This window comes from Oncorhynchus tshawytscha, linkage group LG21, assembly GCF_018296145.1.
Source record: "Oncorhynchus tshawytscha isolate Ot180627B linkage group LG21, Otsh_v2.0, whole genome shotgun sequence".
NCBI lineage: Eukaryota > Metazoa > Chordata > Actinopteri > Salmoniformes > Salmonidae > Oncorhynchus > Oncorhynchus tshawytscha.
In genome coordinates, this window is record NC_056449.1 from 15,111,636 (window position 1) to 15,132,203 (window position 20,568).

The following is a 20,568-nucleotide window of genomic DNA, read 5'->3' on the forward strand; positions in this document are numbered from 1 at the left end:
ACTGGTGCTTGCAAATGGCAAACTATCGGACTGACAGAGGCATGATGCATGGTGGTTATTGCATTGGCTTCATTATGATTAATAACATCGGAAGGATCCTCAGCTCTTCTTGTCGAGAAGGAAAACGTAATTAGCCGGACTGGTTGGCGCTAAGGGCCTCGGCTTGGCTGAGCTCTCATGTTAAAACAGCCAGGCAGCTATAACAGAGATCAACGAGCCAGCATCCACCGTATGAAGTGTACGGGTAATGCATTCTGTTTCTTGACAGCAAAATCCGACTTATTTCAGATTTCCTCTCCCGCCTTGAGCTTTTATTAAAAGCTCTATTGAGCAAATAAATATTGTTGTGCAACAGAGGTCCTTCCGCTTTTTATGAACGACGGCGGCGGAAACGGCCCTGATGTGACAGAGGGCATTGAGGTTGGGAGGGAGAAAGAGACTGAGAGAGAAATGGAGGCAGAGTGCGTTTTCATCTGTCTGTTGGTGCACCTGCGTCAGGCACCTGTGAAATTGATATTATTAATGATAAATGTAGTCAGGGCAATATCCCCATGGCAGCAATGGTCACACTCACACTGACTCACAAGACCCTGCTCCTTTATGCCTTTTATTTTCCCCTCCTTTTTCCAGCCAAACATACTGTTATCATCGATCCAGCCTCAGAATGTTCTTTATGAAAAATGACTGCACCCTGTTGTATGATCCAGCTGAACTTTAAAAGGCGAGGGAGGGTAGGCATGCATACACTGTTTGATTTGGCTACACCATGTTATATAGCACAGTACCTCAATGTTTTGGCTTAATTTGGTCTACCTGGCATTCCACCTTTTAGTGACACATTTTAGGAAAAATGCTGTGCTTGGAAGGCTACATGTTATTTTTTATAATGATTTTATAATACTAATGAGTATTTGAGATCACTGGGTGGCAAAATACAAAACACCACATGAACAACATGATTACTTATCATTAGAAGTGCACAACTAATCACCACTAGTGTTTTGGTTAACAACTCCTGCTATTAACTGATGGGGAAGACGTTGAGCAGTCATCAATCACTCTCCATGCTCATCATCATAGACAGGGTAAGGAAAACATAAGCAATCAATCAATTGTTTGACTCGGCTTAAGTCTGGGTAATATAGCACATTTATTTAAACTCGATGCTGAGCATACGCCTGCCCCGTGACTCTAAATGACATCCCCGTCTTTCCATTCTGTTGTTTCGGCCTGGTTGAAATACATACTTATCTTTTTTAAATAGGGACTTCTTTATAAGGAGAGAGATCGAGAGAGAGGAGCCATGCAGGTTTTGTAATAATGATGTTTTCTCGGGCCTCTGTGGCTATGATGTCTATCACTCTGCTCTATCCCGCCCACTTTCCTTCTCTCTCTGAATGGAGAAACACACTGTACAAGGTTCTAACCAAATCGTCCATTGAATTTTCCAAACCACTAGCCTACACACGTTGATGACTCAAACCGTTTTGATTTTACTCAGCTTGAATGGTCATTGTTGCATTCAGCCACCCCTCGTCCTAAAGCGCTATTCTACTTGGTTGAAATCCTATTATGTATTGCATGTTAATTACATTTATGTAATTTAGCAGCTCGGGATTTCCACCTTTCGGTTACAGGCCCAACGCTCTTAACCTGTAGGCTACCTGCCGCCCTTCATCAGATCTGTATAGGCCTAAACCTCGGTCCGCTATGTTCTCCAGACATGGTCCCTAATTTAATAGGTTTTCATAGGGTTTGGGGTATTGAGTATTATAACTACCAGTTGCTAACACAAGGTCCCTCTCTCCAGCATGCCTCCAGGCCACACTGCTTCAACAGAGCCTGGGGTGGCGAGCTGACAGCCGGCCGGCCGGTGGCTCCTCATTGCAGCGGAGGGAATTAAATTACTGCTCATGCAGCTCAGTTTGTAAACAACACAAAGCCAATGATACGCCCAATTACACTTCAATGCAACGCATGTGTACAACCATGGACTGCCCTGAACCCAACAGGCAGCATAGCAGCCACAGCTCAACAAACACAAAAAGTGTGGGATACAATTAATGAAAAAGGGATATGTCAACATGCTCTAAAAACTAAAACACTCACTTTTCTGGCAAATGATACCTGTAGTCTGTGTGGAATTATGTTTCTGCTACACAAAATGTTTTTTTTCCTCTCACAAAAATATGGATAACAGCCCACTGTTATTTAGGTTATTGAGCCACAACATACATTCTCATCAAGTCCTTGTTGTAGTGTTTGTTATAGAATAAACCCCCAAAACGATCTGCAATTAATTTCTGACCTGTATTGCATCATTATTACAATGCCTATTTGGCTACAGTAAAGCTGATCATTCATTGCTAATACTTTTCTGCCGTTTTCTTTGTTTCTGTATATCTGACCAGAAATTTACAAATATCTTTTTGTTCATTAATTAAAGGCCCAGTTCGGTCAAAAACATGATTTCCTGTGTTTTATATACAGTATATTTCCACACCATGAGGTTGGAATAATACTGTGAAATTGTGAAAATTATGATAATGCCGTTTTAGTGTAAGAGCTGTTTGAAAAGACTGCCTGGAATTTCAGCCTGTTTTGGTGGGATGGAGTTATGGTCTGCATGGTGACATCACCATGTGGTAAATTTGTTAATAGACCAATAAGAAAGAGAGTTCCAAACCTCTCTGCCAATAACAGCTAGTTTTCAGTTTTTCCCTCCCCACTCAGTCCACTCCCACACAGTCCTAGCAATATTCTTGCTTGAGAAATGGCTCTTTGCTAAGAAGCTATTTTTTGTTGTCGTAATTATTATTATTTTTATTTTTATCGAAAACCAATTACAGTAAGGTACTTAATTGTTACCCAAATTATTTGATATTGATATAAAAACGGCTACATTGGACCTTTAAGATTTTACAATGAAATCATCGCATTCTTCATTGAGGTAATATTATTTTAGTTGAAGTCATAACCTTTTTCATATACAAAATAATCATTTGATCAAGTCTAAATGAGGTGAATTGCTTACCACCACTCAGACAGTAAGTAAGTAGGATGGAGAATATGTATCATGTATCTGCACACTTATTAGTCAATCACCCAGCTCCAACTTCTTTGTCAATAATCTATTTGACAAACACCAAGTAAGTTAAAATTGATTGATTATATCATGGGTAAATTATATGTATCTAAATATCGTGGACTCCCGAGTGGCACAGCGGTCTAAGGCTCTCCATCGCAGCGCAAAAGGCGTCACTGTAGTCGCTTGTTCGAATCCAGGCTGCATCACATCCGGCTGTGATTGGGAGTTCAATTGGGCGGTGCACAATTGGCCCAGCGTCGTCCGGGTTTGCCCAGGGTAGGCTGTCATTGTAAGTAATAATTTGTTCTTAATTGACTTGCCTACTTAAATAACCAAACGTTCCCAGGTCTCTAGAATTCACTTTGAAACAAAAAAGTTGAGGTTGGGAGTGCAACTGATATCTAATCGATACTAAAGGTCAATATTTCAGAAACAGTGCTGAAATGCTAACATTTCATGCATTTTGCCAAATGTAATAAATGGTTCCAGGTTTCAGAACAAAAACACTTAAATGACCAGCATCTGCAATTCAATTTATAAGATCTTTATTTACTTTTAATGAAAGATGCAAAAGTGGGAAATTATTTACTTTACAATGATGAACTGTTCTGATGAGGAAAACAATGTTGGTAGCTGTATTAAAAAACATCAGTAGCAATAATAATAGGCTATTATTAATATCAACGATAGCTTAATAATACAAATATGCCTAGTAATAATATGAATACATACATTTATATAATAATAATAATAATTGAATACTTTTTTAATTAAAGCATGAAATGTTAAAACAATATAACCACTACAGATCCTACAGCAGTCTTCATGCAATTTGACGAGTGAAAATAATTTGCACAAAGAAAATCCTACATCCCAATATTGCTGTGGAGACGGTAACAATAGGCCATAATTATCCTCTTCTAATTAGTGAAGCAAAAGTCACCTTTTCCAGGGCCTTGTCAATTTACGTTATTCAAGATTCTTGAGCCATGCTGCTTCTTGTAGCCTACGGTCTCTCAATACTCCTGAAGAGCCTGCATCTCAGCATTTTTCTTTTTTTCCCAGAGTGGTCCGTCGACTAAGTCCGGTTACAGTTGTCTGATCTGGGCAGGAGGCGCCAGGTTATCCCCGGGGAGCTGGGAGTCAAGGACTGTAGCTCGAAATGCAGAATAATGTAATTCTATCTGGTCTGAATTCAACCTAATTACAGCAGAAAGCAAAACAGGCAGAGAGCCTAGCGAATGCAAATGGTTCGGGATGACATGCAGGCTCATCAGCGTAATGCACGACATCCTCGAGTGGAGAGCTTTGGAACAGACGCATCAAATAGAGCGAGCCTGCCTGAGTGACAGGAGGAGCTTTTCTTCCATTTTCCTTCGCCATAACAAAGCTAAACAACATCATATTCTCTATTTTCTTGTGATTATCGAAAATAAAGGCTATAAGAATAGACGTAACAGCAAAGTGATAATAATAACTATATAACAACATAGTTATTGAGTGATAGGCCATATACATTATTATTATTAGGCTATTATTATTATACAGTCTGTGCAGGCTGTTATTGGCCGATTATTATGTTAATAGAACCTAAAGATAAACCTTTGTACTAATTATGAATATGTTGTCTGCTTTATGATGATTATTACAAATGCAATGAGTCAAGGTATGAATAACCAATATCATAGAATATAGACTTCATATACGGCATCAGCAGCCATCAGTGACTGGTGCACAGCACAGAATATATACCTTTAGCTTAAAACGAGCAGACAAGTAAGTGCCTGTGCCCTTACAATGATCACAAAGCCTGTTTTTGTTCCAACTTGACGATTTTTTTCACAATATTGTTTTATTGCCCTTTCACTGCAGCATTTACATCATAATTTGACATTTTCTTAGAGGACTAACTTTCTATATGGCTCCTTTTTGTGCAAACTATCGCAGTTGTTTGCAAATCTCTTGAAGCCTTTTTCAGAAACGTTGCACACGACAGAGGTTGGGGGGTCACTATAATATATCGGGGAACCAACTGTGACAAATTCCTTTTGTTTGTGCTTTGCTGGTACTTTATTACCCAGACGAGCAACACTGCCTGGAGATAACGATTCATCAAGGGCTGCATGGAAGCCGCCATAGACATCGCCTCTGGGCAACCAGCTAAGGGCCTTCATATTGCCATTTGAGAAGGGGATTGCACGCAGAGAGCAGCTTGCGAAGGAGGAGGGCGGGGACACACACACATTTGAGGGAGAGGTTGATTAAATTGGTTTAAATCTTAATATGATGCAATCCTTGTCCAAGTTTAACAGAAATATCAGTGATTTTTTTCTGAAGGCAAATGCTTCATCCACAGTTTCACGTTTTTTAATGTACCTTAATTCACTTACGGTTTAGGCCTATTGTTTATATATCTTGATCAAAAATGTTGGCTTTGAGTTTTATTCGATTTTTTCGAAACTGTCATTTTGTTTGGTCTTATTTGTGGATTATTCGATTGTGTTAGAAAATACAGGTTTAACTATGTTTTGCCTGCCTGATTAGTTTCATTTCAGTATGAGCTGGTAATGAACGTAATGAAATGAAACACCAGTTAGGTAGGCTCACGTTGTCAGGTTCAATAACGAGAGAGCTTCTTAGGTTCAAAATAATTAGAACATATGATAAACTAGACATAATTAAAGGCTATATTATGTTGCCTCATTCGAATTTGTTTTGTATTTAACAGGGCTGTGTTTACACAAGTAGCCTTATTCCAGCGTTTCCCAAACTCGGTCCCCGAGACCCCAAGGTGTGCACGCCCCCCCCCCACCCCAGCTGTGTAGTGCTAGGACAAAAACCAAAACGTGCACCCGTTGAGGTCCCGAGGACCGAGTTTAGAAAACGCTGCCCTATTCTGATATGTTCGCCAATTATTGACAAAAGAGCTGATCTGATTGGTCAAAAGACAAGATGTGAAAAGATCAGAATTAGGCTGCCTGTGTAAACGCAGCCTTCATTAGTGACTATAACTCGCTGGCCTATAGATAAGAAACTGGACCGTCAATGAACACCGTTAGGCTCTTTGAAAGATAATTTAATTGAAGTCAATAACAGGGCAAAGAAATGATGCAGTTATGAATGCTTTTCACATACTCTTCTCAATGAGTCCCTCCTCGATAATAAACGCGTCCAGGAGGGTAGAATGTAACAGATGAATCTATAATTGAGATAAATCAATCAGACTACAGTGTTCTGTTACAATACATATGAGCCAAGACTACATCAATTATTGGCATGATCAATTAGCCTATAAGGCAATGACGTGTCCCATTCCCATACAATTAGCCTATTTTAGTCAATCAAAATCGTTGTCAAGGTTTATCATAGACCTGCATTACGCTCATTCCGTTAATTCACACTATGCTGCATGTGGGTAGATTTAACTGTCGCGGGGTAAAATGCCACCTTACTATGACCTTAGGGCTCGCGCAGATACAGCGAGACATCCTCCTTTTGCTCTCGAGGTTTCATTGTGAAGAACGAAAGAGAGAGCCTCTCCAATAACCATTATGTCACCAATTGGATATGTTGTGTGATACATCATGGACGTTTTACACATTCATTTAGCCATAATGACGCATCCATCGCCCACATGTCCAGTGGCATAGCCTGTCGTCGCCAAGGTGATATCAACAGTTAGGCAGTTTAACAGCAATATCGTTCAATTTAACGCGCTTCCAATGATGGCTCTCCAAAATATTCGTCCCCTCTTTATTTTATTCGATCACATTTAAAAACAAACAAAGGTTTACACTACCCCCATTATTGTCGCTTCACGTGTCATCGTCCATTATTAATATAGCTTTAAATTCATACAATTGATTTTTATGATTCCCTTTAGCCAGTTTGAGCAGTTGAGAAATATCTTCATTCGCACGGAAGCTGAAATAAGTCCGTAATAAAACGATCATATAATAAATTCGTTTTCCCGGTGTTGCAGTTTTATTATGAGTCATTTTTCATGTTTATTAAATTTAGACTGGGCAATCCGTCCTCTTGTTTCGGGCAGAGAAAGGTTAAATCATTTGTGCCAATCAACACTGTGTTTTGCATTATCAAAGGCAAGCCAGTATTCTATAATGGATCTTATTGGCATAATGTTGGCCTAATATCCATGCACTAGTCTATCTTCATTTATTTTATGAAACGTTCCATTGAATAGGCCTTATTGCGGGACCATGTTTATGTCTTTCTGAGTTGTTCATGCACAAGTGGACAAGTGCAAGATTCCCAGTTTTCTGTCCGAAATATGTTTTTCTACTTGCATGACGCTGATGGAAGAAGACAATCTTGTCATAATCATGATTAAACAGCCTGCCCTATACTCCAACTTCCCACCCATCTAACGGTTGTCTTCTTGATGTACAGTGTTAATGGTGTGTAATAAGGCGATTTCCATAGGCCTAATGGTAAATTAGTTGAAATTCTGAGTTAGGCTATTTGACTGCTATCAGGCATACAATGAAAGGGCAATAAACAGGGATGTAAAACCCATAGTTACATAGCAATTAAACATAGTTCCATCATGCATGACAGTCCATATCTATTAGGCAGTTGTTCATGTCATCTTTTTATAGTGGGATTAAGGTTGGTGATAGCCTACGCAGCCTAATTAAACGCATTTATACATTTGATAGACTGTAATCTATATGTCATACAGCACAGAAAAACTTGGACTGCTACTGGAAATTGGCTGCGGGTTCTTTAAGAGAAGGGAGCAGGCTACAAAACATTGTCTAACTGGAAATGCGGGGGCCAATGGATGACCGAATGGCACGATTTAGGCAGAAGGGGTGTCTCAGCTGTTGAAATCACTTCAAGACGCACTGTAACAGAGCAATCTTTTCCAATTAATACTCATGTTTAGCACAGTTAACACTTCATTTTGCTGAATCTTTTGATACGAAGAGGTTGAGTCGCAAATGACCTCTGCTTTTGGACATGTCGTAATAATAATGCCAGAACAGGGCACCAGTATCCTCTTCAAAGGAACTTGGGAATTTCTCAAATTGCGGATTTGGCTGTAAGTAGTCTGGCTAACTATTTTACATGACCAATAGGCTATTAATCTATATCGATTACTGTGATATGTGCAAGCAAATATGTTAAAGGGCATACTACAATGTGATGGATATGCATTTTAAGACTCCCAATCTATCCCGATGGATTATTAACATTGCATTTTAGCCTACTCCGTATCTATGTCTTCGGGACAGATAATGGCAACGCTTCGTTTGGTGTGGGTCGCGCACTGCTCAAGGAAGTATCTTTAGGCTAAAAAACCTGAACACAGACGTGGGTATCATTTATGCGCCTGATACTGCGACAACACGGAAAACAAATACAGAGCATACTTTAAAAAAAATCAACATATGAGTCGTTTTGAGACGCTAATATCAATACGGCAATGGAGAACACTGGGATTGAAGAGGTTAACCAGACACACCAGCAACACGAGCCCATCAGTTTTGGAATAGACCAGATACTGAACAGCACTGACCCGTCCAGCAGCTGCATGCTGCCCAACCGAACCAGCGACACGGATTACACGAACGTTTACACCAATGGCTATAACAGCGTCTATAACCCGGCCTGCTCCATGGCGGCTGGGCTCGCTGGTTCCTATAACGTGAATATGAACATGAATGTGAGCATGAACATGAACGTTAACGTAAACGGAGGGAACGCCGGTGGTGTTATCAGGGTACCAGCTCACAGACCCATGCCACCGAATCCGCCACCTCCAAGCCATCCGCCTTGCCTCGCGGCTTGCATCCCCTCAGTGACTTCAATGCCAAGTATGGGAAATGCGGCCAACTTCACCTTCCCGTGGATGGAGAGCAGTAGAAGATTCGCAAAAGACAGACTCACTGGTAAGATTCACCTACATTTCTGAGCATTTATGTTTATTTAGACTACAATTCTGTCACAAAATGGGACTATTGCTTCATGGATTTCTCCATAGACATATTAAATATTTTCCAGTGGAAAGGAGGTCCAAACTTAAATGGAATTCATAAAAAGGTCACATTTAATTGTTGTTTGACAGTTTAACCCACATCCTTAAAAGTATGGCATATGCCTAGGATTTTGTTTTTAGCATATTGACTTTGTCAGTTAAAAAGGCATGGTAGCCAATTCTGTGACAGACTCATTTATCAAACCATATGTGCGACTGGGCATATGGCATGAGGAATTCGATTCTACATCAAGTCCTGTCTATATCATATTAGTTCATTTAAAAGGCAAGTGAATACTTGCAGATATTGTTAATAGTTTATGTTATGTACATTTGTATAATTATATGGGTATAATGTCAACCGTTAAGATTGCGGCTTTCAATCCATATGCATGGAGGGGATAACGTTGATAAATCCCCTCGTCATCCTAATCAAATGAATAGCTCACCATACAAAATGGATGACATGATTTGAAGAGATGACTGTTTTTCCAAATGCAGAACACCTGATTTATTTCTGAATATAAAATGTACCATTCAACACCATGTGGTTTAATAATAGCAACATCAGTGTCAATAGGTTATAATAAAACATAATAGATTAACTGTTATGTCTGTGAGTATTGTTGTTGTTTATAGGCTATTATTATTGCTTATTGTAACAGTCTAATAACAATATAACAATTTACTATATTAAAAACAATTAAAACCAACAATTTTCTAGCGTAGTGTTATCATTATTACGTTTACTTTTTGAGGCATAGTAGCTCTGTCTTAGTCATTGCGGCAAATAGGCCTATAGCCTCGTCCAATAATAGGATCTAAATGTAGCGATTCATTCTACGGCAAGTCTTTGAGGAAGCAGTCCTGCAGGTGGGCTACCTAAATAATTTTGTCTGGACTCTACTGGGCTATTTATAGGCCTATAGTTGTGTATACACCCAACTAAATAGAGAGAAGATAGCAACACCGTCACTATCAACACCTGACAAGCATGCTATTTTTTTGTGTTTAGCATACACGGGGTTATTTGATATTTCCCTTTCCGCGTTGAATATCATGCCAATAAATGCAAAGCATCAACGCAATTCGTGTCCTAGGTCTATTGAATAAACACTGTCTTATTTTAAGAGAACTATCTTCAACACAGTGTAGAACAATTATCCTGTCTTACGTCCAGCCTAACTGAAAGAAAACAAAAAAAGGGAAAAGAATTGTGACAAATTCTTAACAAACTTTGAAGTATGACATCTAAACATTTAGCGTACGGTCGGACAGTTTATTTCGCCCATAAACCATTGAATTGACTTGTCAAGGTAAATTGGATAATATTTCAAATGCTTCACGTCAATTTGTAAACGCTTCTATATCTCTATGACATTGGCAGGTGTAATCTATATCATTTACAAAAAGAAGAAGAAGTAATCCAAGTATGGTGGCTGTGATTGTGAATATAGGACCTACTGTATAGGTCTGCAGGTCCGGAATCATTTGACCAACGTTTTTCTCGCGTTTTAGGATATTGGAAAAGTGCCAATTTCTCAAATATTAGGCCTAGCAAAAGCACGACAGATCAAAATATGTTATGCTTATGTCATAATCCTTTTTCACATAGGCTCTGGTGTTTTCGATTAGCCAATAGAAAAAGGCACAACACTAAGGGTTGCATGGGCCATGATAGGCCTATTCATTTTAGTATTATAGAAAGGGCTAGTAGTAACTTAACTGCCGTGCAAATGAAAACTTAATTCGACGGGCTGGCAGTTCGATGGCCTGTATATTTTAGGCTACGATGACCATAACCTCAGCCCCACGCGGCCGAGAAATTAGTTTTCCTGGCATGACGTCACCACCATGAAGATGGAAATGAAGACCATTATGTATTGGCTCGCATTAAATATTAACAATGATGTTCTTTCCTAATGAATTATTTAAACCGGAGAACGATATGTCAACTGTAAAATATCTTATGTAAATATGCTTATCAATTGTATTCATAGTCACAACGGGCCAGTTGTTTCATTTGGTTTATCTTTGGTGTTGGTTATAGCCTCATCGTCAACCATCCACCAAGACATTCCTTTTAAGTGATCACTTTTTGTTATCATTGGTGATCACCATTTGAGACAAATGCCTATGTTTTGAGATTTATTGAAAGTGCTTAAAGTAGGATATTACAGTGTAGCCATTTGTCAACATTGTTTGAGACATTTATTTTTTAAATCCCACTCCCATCGATTTTCATTTGAGTTAATACTTTTTTTATTGTAGCATAAGGGGCAAATTGTATTTCGACGTTTAAAAATAATAAACATTGTAATAAATATGGTATAAAATGTAACTCTTAGTTGCTGGATGGACTTAGCTCAGCAGTCAGCACTTGTCTGTTCAGTTGGCTTAACCTAAATTCATATCTGAAACAGTAAAGCGTTTCTTTGGATGCTTGAAATAGACCTCTCCTTTTTTAAATAATTCCCTCTCATATTTGATTGCAGCGCTGAATTTCACGCAAGTGTCAAAGCAAGTGAAACAGCGAACAGGCCTACGTTTGGAGATGTGATATTCACAACAGACCGGACATACTGTATCTGAACATATTGGAAGGCGCTGAAAGGGAATAACACATGTTTCTATGTTGATTGACTTCTTGGCAGTTTTCAGGTTAATGAAGCAGAGAAGTGCATAAACTGATTTTTCCCCTCAAGTCAATAAACAAAGTTGTTCATATGGCTCTAAGTTCTGGAAAAATGGGCATCTAGGATACTTCAAATCGAAATGTAGGCCCAGAGGTATTTTCATTTTTACAATATCTGCATGTATTGCCATAAAAACTGGTAAAATATTGTAAAATACACACTATAATCTTAAAGTAAGGTAACTGTAATTTAATGAATGGCATCCATACCGGCAATAATCAATGTATTTGGAGAATTTAGCATTAGGACACTGATTAGTGTCTATATAGTAAAAACATTATATAGCCTCCCATAAAATACATTAATGCCATGTAATTACACAACCACTAACAGATACTACTACCGTTGTATGTACAATTTATAATACGAATTGATTACATTGCACCTGCTTGCTGTACATTTGTAATGTCCCATAATAGACATTGAGGTAAGACTATGCCTATACACCTCATTGCATTAATATAACAGTGCTTTATCTTTGTCAGAAATAATGATCTTCCCCGCAAATACATTTATTTAAAGATGGCGGCAGTAATGGTGGTGTTGATGGGGAAAGCTGGACAGTTTTCTCGGGAAGTTGCTTCAATTCTCAGCCAGTGTTGCATGGGCAAGTGGCTCTGTTTTGCCTCATAGTGTAATAAATAGCAATATGTTCATGTTATATTTCAATATCTCCGTTAGAATCCTTTATATATTTATTAGATTGCTACACAGGTAATATCCGCAGTGGGGAAGAGAGGCGCTGTCACAGAAATGTGTTATTAGGTATAAGTGGTTTTATTATGGGCCCATATTCTCTAAGGTAGAATTATTTTTTTTATAGCTTATGCTAAATCATATTACCCAGGCATCAGATGTAGTATTCTCCACCATTTCCGTCGTCATCCCTTAGAGCAAAATACATCAGAACAATTCCTGCAATGTGTTCTTGAAAATGTTCTATGCAACATTCAAGTGAAAATGAAATACAATTATTGAATGAAGTGAAATACATAACAAGATTTCTCTGGTTTGTGAAATTCAGTGACCTTGAGATTTTGAGGGAAATCTGGTCTACCACTCTCTCCATATTTGGTCTTGCCCAGTTATGGGAAATTACAGTATATCTTCAATGAATAACATTATTGTGGTAATTGTCTGTGCATGCATAAACATTCGGACAACAACTTATTGATGTCTTTTGTAATATGGGCTGATTATTAAACGCAATCACATCACATTATAACGACTATTACTGCAAAGAGGCTGAGGGCTAAATTGAACTAACTACCTTGTTCCATAAAGGGCTGCAGGTTTTGATGACAGACAGGTGTGTTCTGGGCTCTTGGCACACTGCTGCATTTAGTGGGATACTACCACACACTCGGTTCTTTATTTGGAAGCTGGTCATAAATAGGGACATCACAGACAAACTCAAATAAAAACCTATGGCATGATGTATTTTGTTCTACTGTGACATGAATCAGTCAATCATCATCCATAGGAATATTGTTACATTTCATATGGTTTAATTGTTTATTCAGAAAATCTTATGTCAGAATTCAAGTTAGGTTGAAGGTGCCCTTTAGCAAGTTTGACTGGGTGGCAGTCTGTTTGCGTGTTACTCTTCGGTTGCATGTGAACGTGCTTGTATGTGCCTGGTCCATTAGCTGGTCCACAGATGGCCTGAAATAGAAGTCTAATGTGGTATTATCTGTACCCAGACCTGCATGTTGAGCCTGGAGCAGACATGCTTACTCCAAATGTGTGACCTATTCATCTCTATCCTCAGGCAAAGAAGGGTTGGACCCTCTCTAGATTAAAAATACCTTTTCAAAAGTACTTGCAGTCAGTGTTTACAATTCAATTACAAATGTACCCAATTTACATTTTGAAATATATATATTTTTGAATCATGTGTGAATCATTTGTTGTTTGCCATTGATGTTTATAACCAATCAGAGAGGTTGAGAGTGATTTGAAATGATTGTTGAGTGCATTATGTGGCTTGTGTTTCATTAGTGTTTCATCTCATCTCCAAAGTGCCTCAGTGGAAAATGAATTTAGATTGTTCACACTGAATCCAGGTTACTACATTCTCGACACAGTAGCAATGGTCCCCCAGGGCACCTATGGAGATGTTTTATATGCAGTTTGGCTGCTGGTGAGCTCTCAGACAGAACTAGACCAATAAACATACTGTAAGACAACCAGGCAAACAGCTTGTGAGGAACAAGGAAGCCTGCTCCTGATTCCCTTCGACAGAAACGTCTGTTTTACATGTTATGGATGTAGATGGGTATAGGACTTGAAAAGGGCTCTATATCCAACATATTATATTACATTTGTGAATGTTCTGTTTACTCATGCCTGACACAATAGACAATATGGTATAAATATTTTACCATAAAATGCTTGAGATTGGTACTTTTCTTTTGTATTAAGTTTTAATGAGTAAAAAAGTAAACAAATGTAGCTTGTACAGATCACCTAAGTTACTATGTAGAACTGGATAGGTTAGATAGCCTGGCATCAATGAACTGGCATCAAACCAAATGTGATACTTTTGGCCTAACCAATCAGCTGAAGGCACTTATTGTACTAAATGACAATCCCCATCTGAGATAAAAGCAATGAGAGGGTACTTCCTGAGTATCCCCACCTGCCCCTCACAGCTCCACATGGGTCCCTGACTGTGTCTCCCTTTCTTTAGCGGAGCAGGCAGAGGACAGACAAGCAGGAGACCCCAGTGGGAGGCCAGGAGCCCCCCCGGCCCTGCCAGGCCTCTGCCCTCTCCCCAAGGGGGACATTGGCAGGGTCCCTACCTGGAGCTCTATGGAGACATTAGCCAAACACTATTACCCTGAACTCGCTCACCTGCGAGACACTGGCCCACTTGCAGACTATCCCTTTCGAAAGGGTACTTGTCCAGGTGAGTCACTCCCCTGGTCTTCTTTAAAATGTGCCTTTCATCTTGGCCTGGTTGGTTTTCTCCTGGTTTCCATCAGGGTTGTTAAAATACCAAAATGCTTAGGTCCATAGGACAAAACTCTGTGTACCGTTTGTACTATGTGCGTTAGATATGAGGAAAACATGAATATAGGACCTTTTTTTAAAACCTTGTAATCATATTACAACGGGTAATAGCCTGTGATGAACCATTAAATGTTGGCTAATTCCTGGTAAAAAAAAAGATACATGCTGGAATATTGCGTTGAATTAGGGAAGGACAACAAAATCCCCCATAAAATATACACAGGTGATCATGCATACTAAATCTATGGCAAAGGTATAATATGTCAGAGAAGGTTCTTGCTTGACCACGGTTTGTCTCTGAAAAATGAACATAGTCTCTCTCTCTCTCTCTCTCTCTCTCTCTCTCTCTCTCTCTCAGCAGCCCTTTCGCCCTTCTCCGTGACCCGGCGCATCGGCCACCCCTATCAGAACCGGACACCACCCAAGAGAAAAAAGCCCCGTACCTCGTTCAGCCGAGTGCAGATCTGCGAGCTGGAGAAACGCTTTCACCGGCAGAAATACCTGGCATCAGCGGAGCGCGCCACCCTGGCCAAGGCCCTGAAGATGACGGACGCACAGGTCAAAACCTGGTTCCAGAACAGGAGGACAAAATGGAGGTAGGGGCCCATTACAGCAACACATTACAGCAACACATTACAGCAACACATTACAGCAACCCATTACAGCAACCCATTACAGCAACACATTATAGCAACACATTACAGCAACACATTACAGCAACACATTACAGCAACACATTACAGCAACAAACTTCTAGACGTTCTTCAACACTTTCAGTGGTAAAGCATTTTTAATGGTTCCTTTTATGACATTCATTATTTCAAGAAAGGAGATATTCTTTATCAAAACTGCTGTCCATTGTACTTGCTGCATTATGATTTAAGCATTATGATGCATTAGACTGAAGTATTATGATACATTAGACTGAAGCATTATAATACATTAGACTGAAGCATTATGATACATTAGACTGAAGTATTATGATAAATTAGACTGAAGCATTATGATACATTAGACTGAAGCATTATGATACATTAGACTGAAGCATTATAATACATTAGACTGAAGCATTATGATACATTAGACTGAAGCATTATGATACATTAGACTGAAGCATTATAATACATTAGACTGAAGCATTATGATACATTAGACTGAAGCATTATGATACATTAGACTGATGCGGGAAGTGACACAAAGTAACTGTGCATCCATTTAAATATGGTATGTGAATTGCTTTGCTTGCGGTGAGCAACCTTTGTGATGTGTTATATGAATATACTATATTCCTGTGGTTGATATTGTGCCTGGCCCATTTTTTTTGTTGTGACAGTGAAACACCTTTTTTTGCTTAGCTTAGCTCCTACTTGTTTTTAGAAGCCAATTCCCTTGACCAAGCACAATTAGCCCTGTTCTTAAAAGGCTTTCTGGAATGGTGCTGTCCAAAGATGGCAGCGTAGCCTAGTGGTTAGAGTGTTGGACTAGTAACTGAAAGGTTGCAACATTGAATCCCTGAGCTGAGAAGGTACAAATCTGTTGTTCTACCCCTGAACAAGGCAATTGTTCCTAGGCTGTCATTGAAAATAGTAATTTGTTCTTAATTAACTGACTTGCCTAGTTAAATAAAGGGAAAAAAAGCAATACTGACCCACTAGTCTGAATAGTTGAGTGCATTGTCCATGGCAGAAACTCTTCCCCTAATTCACTCAAACTGTTTTTTTATGGTCATATGAAATAAATGAGTGGACTATCAAATGATAATACCTTGCCTTTATTTAACCTTGATGTCAAACAAGGACCTAAAGGGAATGAAGGTAGAAGTAGTTCCTGTTTATCTGAGTCATCTTGACTAATAGGCTCTGGCACACCTTGCATTAAAATGTGTCCTGTAATCCGATCTGGTGGACCTTCACCTGATATGGGAAAAGCTGGCACACGACACATTTTAATACCAGGTGTAAGAGTAAAGCCTGAGATCTTATTTCAATAGGTATTTGTATGCAAGGTGTCGACACAGGGCCATGTTTTCTATAGAAAACATCAAGATCTGTTTGAAGGACAATTCAATGTAATGGTACAGTTTGTATTTTAGTGATCAGTTGCATCTCTGTTGAATTCTGAAATTCAAAACACAGATGAAAAACAGAACGACTGGATGGCATATCATGAATAACCAGGGGATTGGCTAACTCACTTTCCTGATTTCTGAGCTAGTTTTGGTGTGATTTATGCTATTTCCCCATAGTGTGTAGATAGGATGTGCATGAAGGATGTATTTGTGGGACGGCTACGCTAGTAACAAGCATATGATCAAATGAACAGCAACGAAATCGGATTAGGATAATGTAGTTAGCAATAACGTGTGGCTAATGAAAGGAGGATGGTGTGTATGAAACAGCATTTTAGAGGTGTTTTTCTGACCCTGTTGCACATGCAGGCCTAACAATCACATGTAAATACATACAGTATAATATCCATGTGAGAATGACATACATCATTGTTTTCATGAAAATTAAATAATGGTAATCCAAAGGAAATAAGGGTCAAAAAGAAGTAAAATAATCAGGTTATCCATTTTTTTAATGTAGTTATTTTTAACAATACATTATCACTTTGGCGTGGACTGAATACTTGTATTTCAGGAAGTATTTGGCTTTTTGCATTTGAAAGTAGTATTTATGGTGACATACTGTATGAATATTTAGGCACTGTTTTGAAATTGCCCTTTTCCCCACTGTGGAACCAGGAGACAGACAGCCGAGGAGCGCGAGGCAGAGAGACAGCAGGCCAACCGTCTGATGCTGCAGCTCCAACAGGAGGCCTTTCAGAAGACCCTGAGCCAGCCCCTGCAGCAGGACCCCCTCTGTCTGCACAACTCCTCCTTGTACGCCTTACAGAACCTACAGCCCTGGGCGGAGGACAACAAGGTGACCTCCGTCACCTCCCTGGCATCTGTGGTCTGAATGATCGTGTGTGTGTGTGTTTGGGGGGGGGTGCGTGTGTGTGCGTGTGTGTGTGTAATTCATAATAAGAATATAATAGTAATATTGCTGATTTTTCTAAGGGAAAATGTGGGTGGGCCATTTGTTGGGGAGTGACCACTCATATCTAGATGGATGCATATGAGGAGCCTGAGGCCTTAGCATTCAAATGTATTTTATGTAAAGACTGTTGCATTGTGGGATTGTACAGTAATATGTTTTGGATGATTAAAATTGACATTATATCCTTATTTAATCTGCATACCAACTGCCATTAAGGACAAGGACAAACCTATAGGATATGACGTTTTGTCTATGTATTTCTTTACAAACCACGTATTCTCTTTTATAGATCATATGTGGACTTCTTGGCATGGACAGATATACGTTTAGTTCCACTGAAATGGACTATGATCAATGAGTCTACTAAGTTTTTTTCAGACCTGATTCTGTCAAGTCATTTTCCTACCTTACACTAGATTTTCACTCTCCCTTCAGCTGTCTGTCTAAACAGAGGACGAAGCGAAATCCTCACTACCAGACCACTAACAGACACATCGGTAGATGCCTACCATCAAGACTGTCCTGTTGCCAACAGGGAGCACTGACTCTCAGCCATACGGCAACAAAACTGGATCCCATTCCTTTGCTTTTGACTTTGTACAATGTAGTAATGCATGTTTCAAATATTTCTGTGTGCACTTGGAATTGCCGTTGCAGTCACCAGCCTTCCAGGTGGATCCTTTCCCTGACTGCAGTTTGCAAGTGGTATCTGTTCGAGGATTACTCATAAGGTGTTTTACACCTTTTAAGGTGTTTTATATTAAATGATATCATGACTTTTTGAAAAGATTATCAACATTGGAAGCCTCTCTTTTGTTGTTGTTATTTCACCAGAAAGGATAACTGCAACATTTCACGCAATCACACAGTTTCACACATTTTCATACCTCCTAAAGTAAGTGTCCTCTAATCTATCAACATGATGTTGTTGACGATGCCACACTTATTGGAATCTTTCAGTGTTTCTCATTCATTCCAATATTCCATCCTTATGACAACTTCATCTCCACAGCCAAACCAGCAGGCCATGTTTCACATAACACCAGAAAAGGTTAAACGTTTTGCATAGAGTGCTCTTATCAGTAAAGTGAGAGGTACAATATATAAGTTTTATTACAACAATGTTTTTCTGTGAGACTGCTTGGATGCTAGTGATGCACATGAAGTCCGAATCCAACAATTAACCCAACGCAGCGAATTCTCTGGGAAATGAGGCCCAGGAGGGATGTCTTCTGAACAGTTTGTTCTAAAACCCTAGACCTTGGGGGTCTGTGATCCACAAATATCCATGTCTACCTAGAGACATTGGACAGTTGTCAACTTCCATTATCATCCATGTCAAGTCAAAACAAAAATGTCCTATCTGGAAGTACAACACACTGCTAATCTAGATCGATCTCTAGGGTGGGGCATTTTATAACTGCAGTTTTCTTGTTTGTAAATGAGGCTTCACTCTCTCCACTTCGCGTAGATCACAGATGGTTGCCTACACCAGGAAGTAGTACTATTCCATTGTGTAGTGTTCCCTTGTTGTACTGTTTACAAAAAGCCCAGAAAACACCCCCTGGAACTCAACGTTAGAATCCTGGCAAAATCTCACGTTCAACCACATCCATTTTCTGGTGATATCAACAGCATCAGTATACCCAAGTTGTAGGATCTCCATAGTTCAAAACAATTGTCTGCCACCCTTTCTGCACGGAGACTGCGTGTTTTGTCGGTTTAGAGGGTGTCTCGCCTGGTTGAGATCCTGTCAATTGCAGGCAGTTGTCCAGGTGACGCCTACTCAACCCCCATTTCCTCTGCCCAGACCATGGGCCTCTTTCATCCTGCTGTCTCAGATGCCATTAAGACGTGACTTGGCCCATTTTACAAAAATACCTCATCCTTACTGTTTTCAAAATCGTGCATTGTGTTTTGCTACAGGTGCTTAAAAACTTTTTTTTCTAAAGCTGAGTATGTTTTTTTTACCCTTTCCACTAAAGCGCCTTACCCGTATCCAATAAAATGTCACCACACTAGAACAAGAGGTTCAAAGTACATCAGGATTCCTATCAGGTACTCTGTTTTTCAATCAGGGCACCAAAACACTACTACACATCATATGTTAGAACTGCTACTACCCTTTTCTATTAATAAAGATTCCCCTTTTCCAGTTTCTTAAAGTGTATCGAAAGCAAAAAAACTATATGGTCAGTTGTGATTTTGGATCCATTTACAGTCAAAAAGCCTATATAAAATACCTCCTTTGGATATACCAGCATTCACCCAACCTCTTCAGCTGCCTTTGTGTGAATGAAACCTGTGACGAGTTAAATACATAAACAAGTGGTTCACACTCAAAGAGAAGTATCGAAGACCTCTACATTTTCCAATTGGTTCCAACACTCAATCTATTGAGAGTGTGAGAAAACAAAAAGGTTTTTGTTTTTTTGCCCTCTTCCTCAACCCTCAGTGGGGTCTGGCATCTTTAGTAGCATGTGTATGACTCCAAAATACTTCTGAATGAATACTTCTGAATGAATACTTCTGAATGAATACTTCTGAATGAAGCACGGATGTTTTGTACTGAAGATTCGCTTTGGTGGGAAGAAGTCAACACACGTCAAAGATAAGCAAAATGCTGCTGCTGATTAAATAAACCCAGTCCATAGGTCTCACAGGAGATTGGGATCTTTGTTGTTTTCCTGTTAAATAGATATAATCTGCAAAATATGTTTTTAT

At 39.3% G+C, this 20,568-nt stretch overlaps 1 protein-coding gene across 5 annotated transcripts; it reads left to right on the plus strand.

The window, feature by feature from the left end:
* The first annotated feature begins 7,453 nt into the window (after positions 1 to 7,453).
* LOC112221018 (T-cell leukemia homeobox protein 1) lies at positions 7,454 to 18,636 on the plus strand. Of its 5 annotated transcripts, none has more exons than XM_024383063.2 (5): positions 7,459 to 9,003; positions 14,478 to 14,696; positions 15,162 to 15,396; positions 17,547 to 17,727; positions 18,134 to 18,636. In XM_024383063.2, exons 1-5 carry the CDS (start codon positions 8,538 to 8,540, stop codon positions 18,200 to 18,202), a joined length of 1,170 nt encoding a protein of 389 aa, XP_024238831.1. In that variant the 5' UTR covers positions 7,459 to 8,537; the 3' UTR covers positions 18,203 to 18,636. The 5 variants fall into 5 exon arrangements, with proteins under 5 accessions (XP_024238834.1, XP_024238831.1, XP_024238830.1 ...); XM_024383062.2 differs by having other exon boundaries at positions 7,463 to 9,003; positions 15,159 to 15,396; XM_024383064.2 differs by having other exon boundaries at positions 7,473 to 9,003; positions 15,159 to 15,396; positions 18,280 to 18,636.
* Positions 18,637 to 20,568: the final 1,932 nt, after the last annotated feature.

Excerpts from the sequence above, each read along its gene's own strand:
- LOC112221018 (XM_024383062.2), top strand. The coding sequence starts at position 8,538 with ATGGAGAACACTGGGATTGAAGAGGTTAACCAGACACACCAGCAACAC. Across the intron at positions 14,697-15,158 it reads TCGAAAGGGTACTTGTCCAG|CAGCCCTTTCGCCCTTCTCC; the intron begins GTGAGTCACTCC and ends TCTCTCTCTCAG. Across the intron at positions 17,728-18,133 it reads CCTGGGCGGAGGACAACAAG|ATCATATGTGGACTTCTTGG; the intron begins GTGACCTCCGTC and ends TCTCTTTTATAG.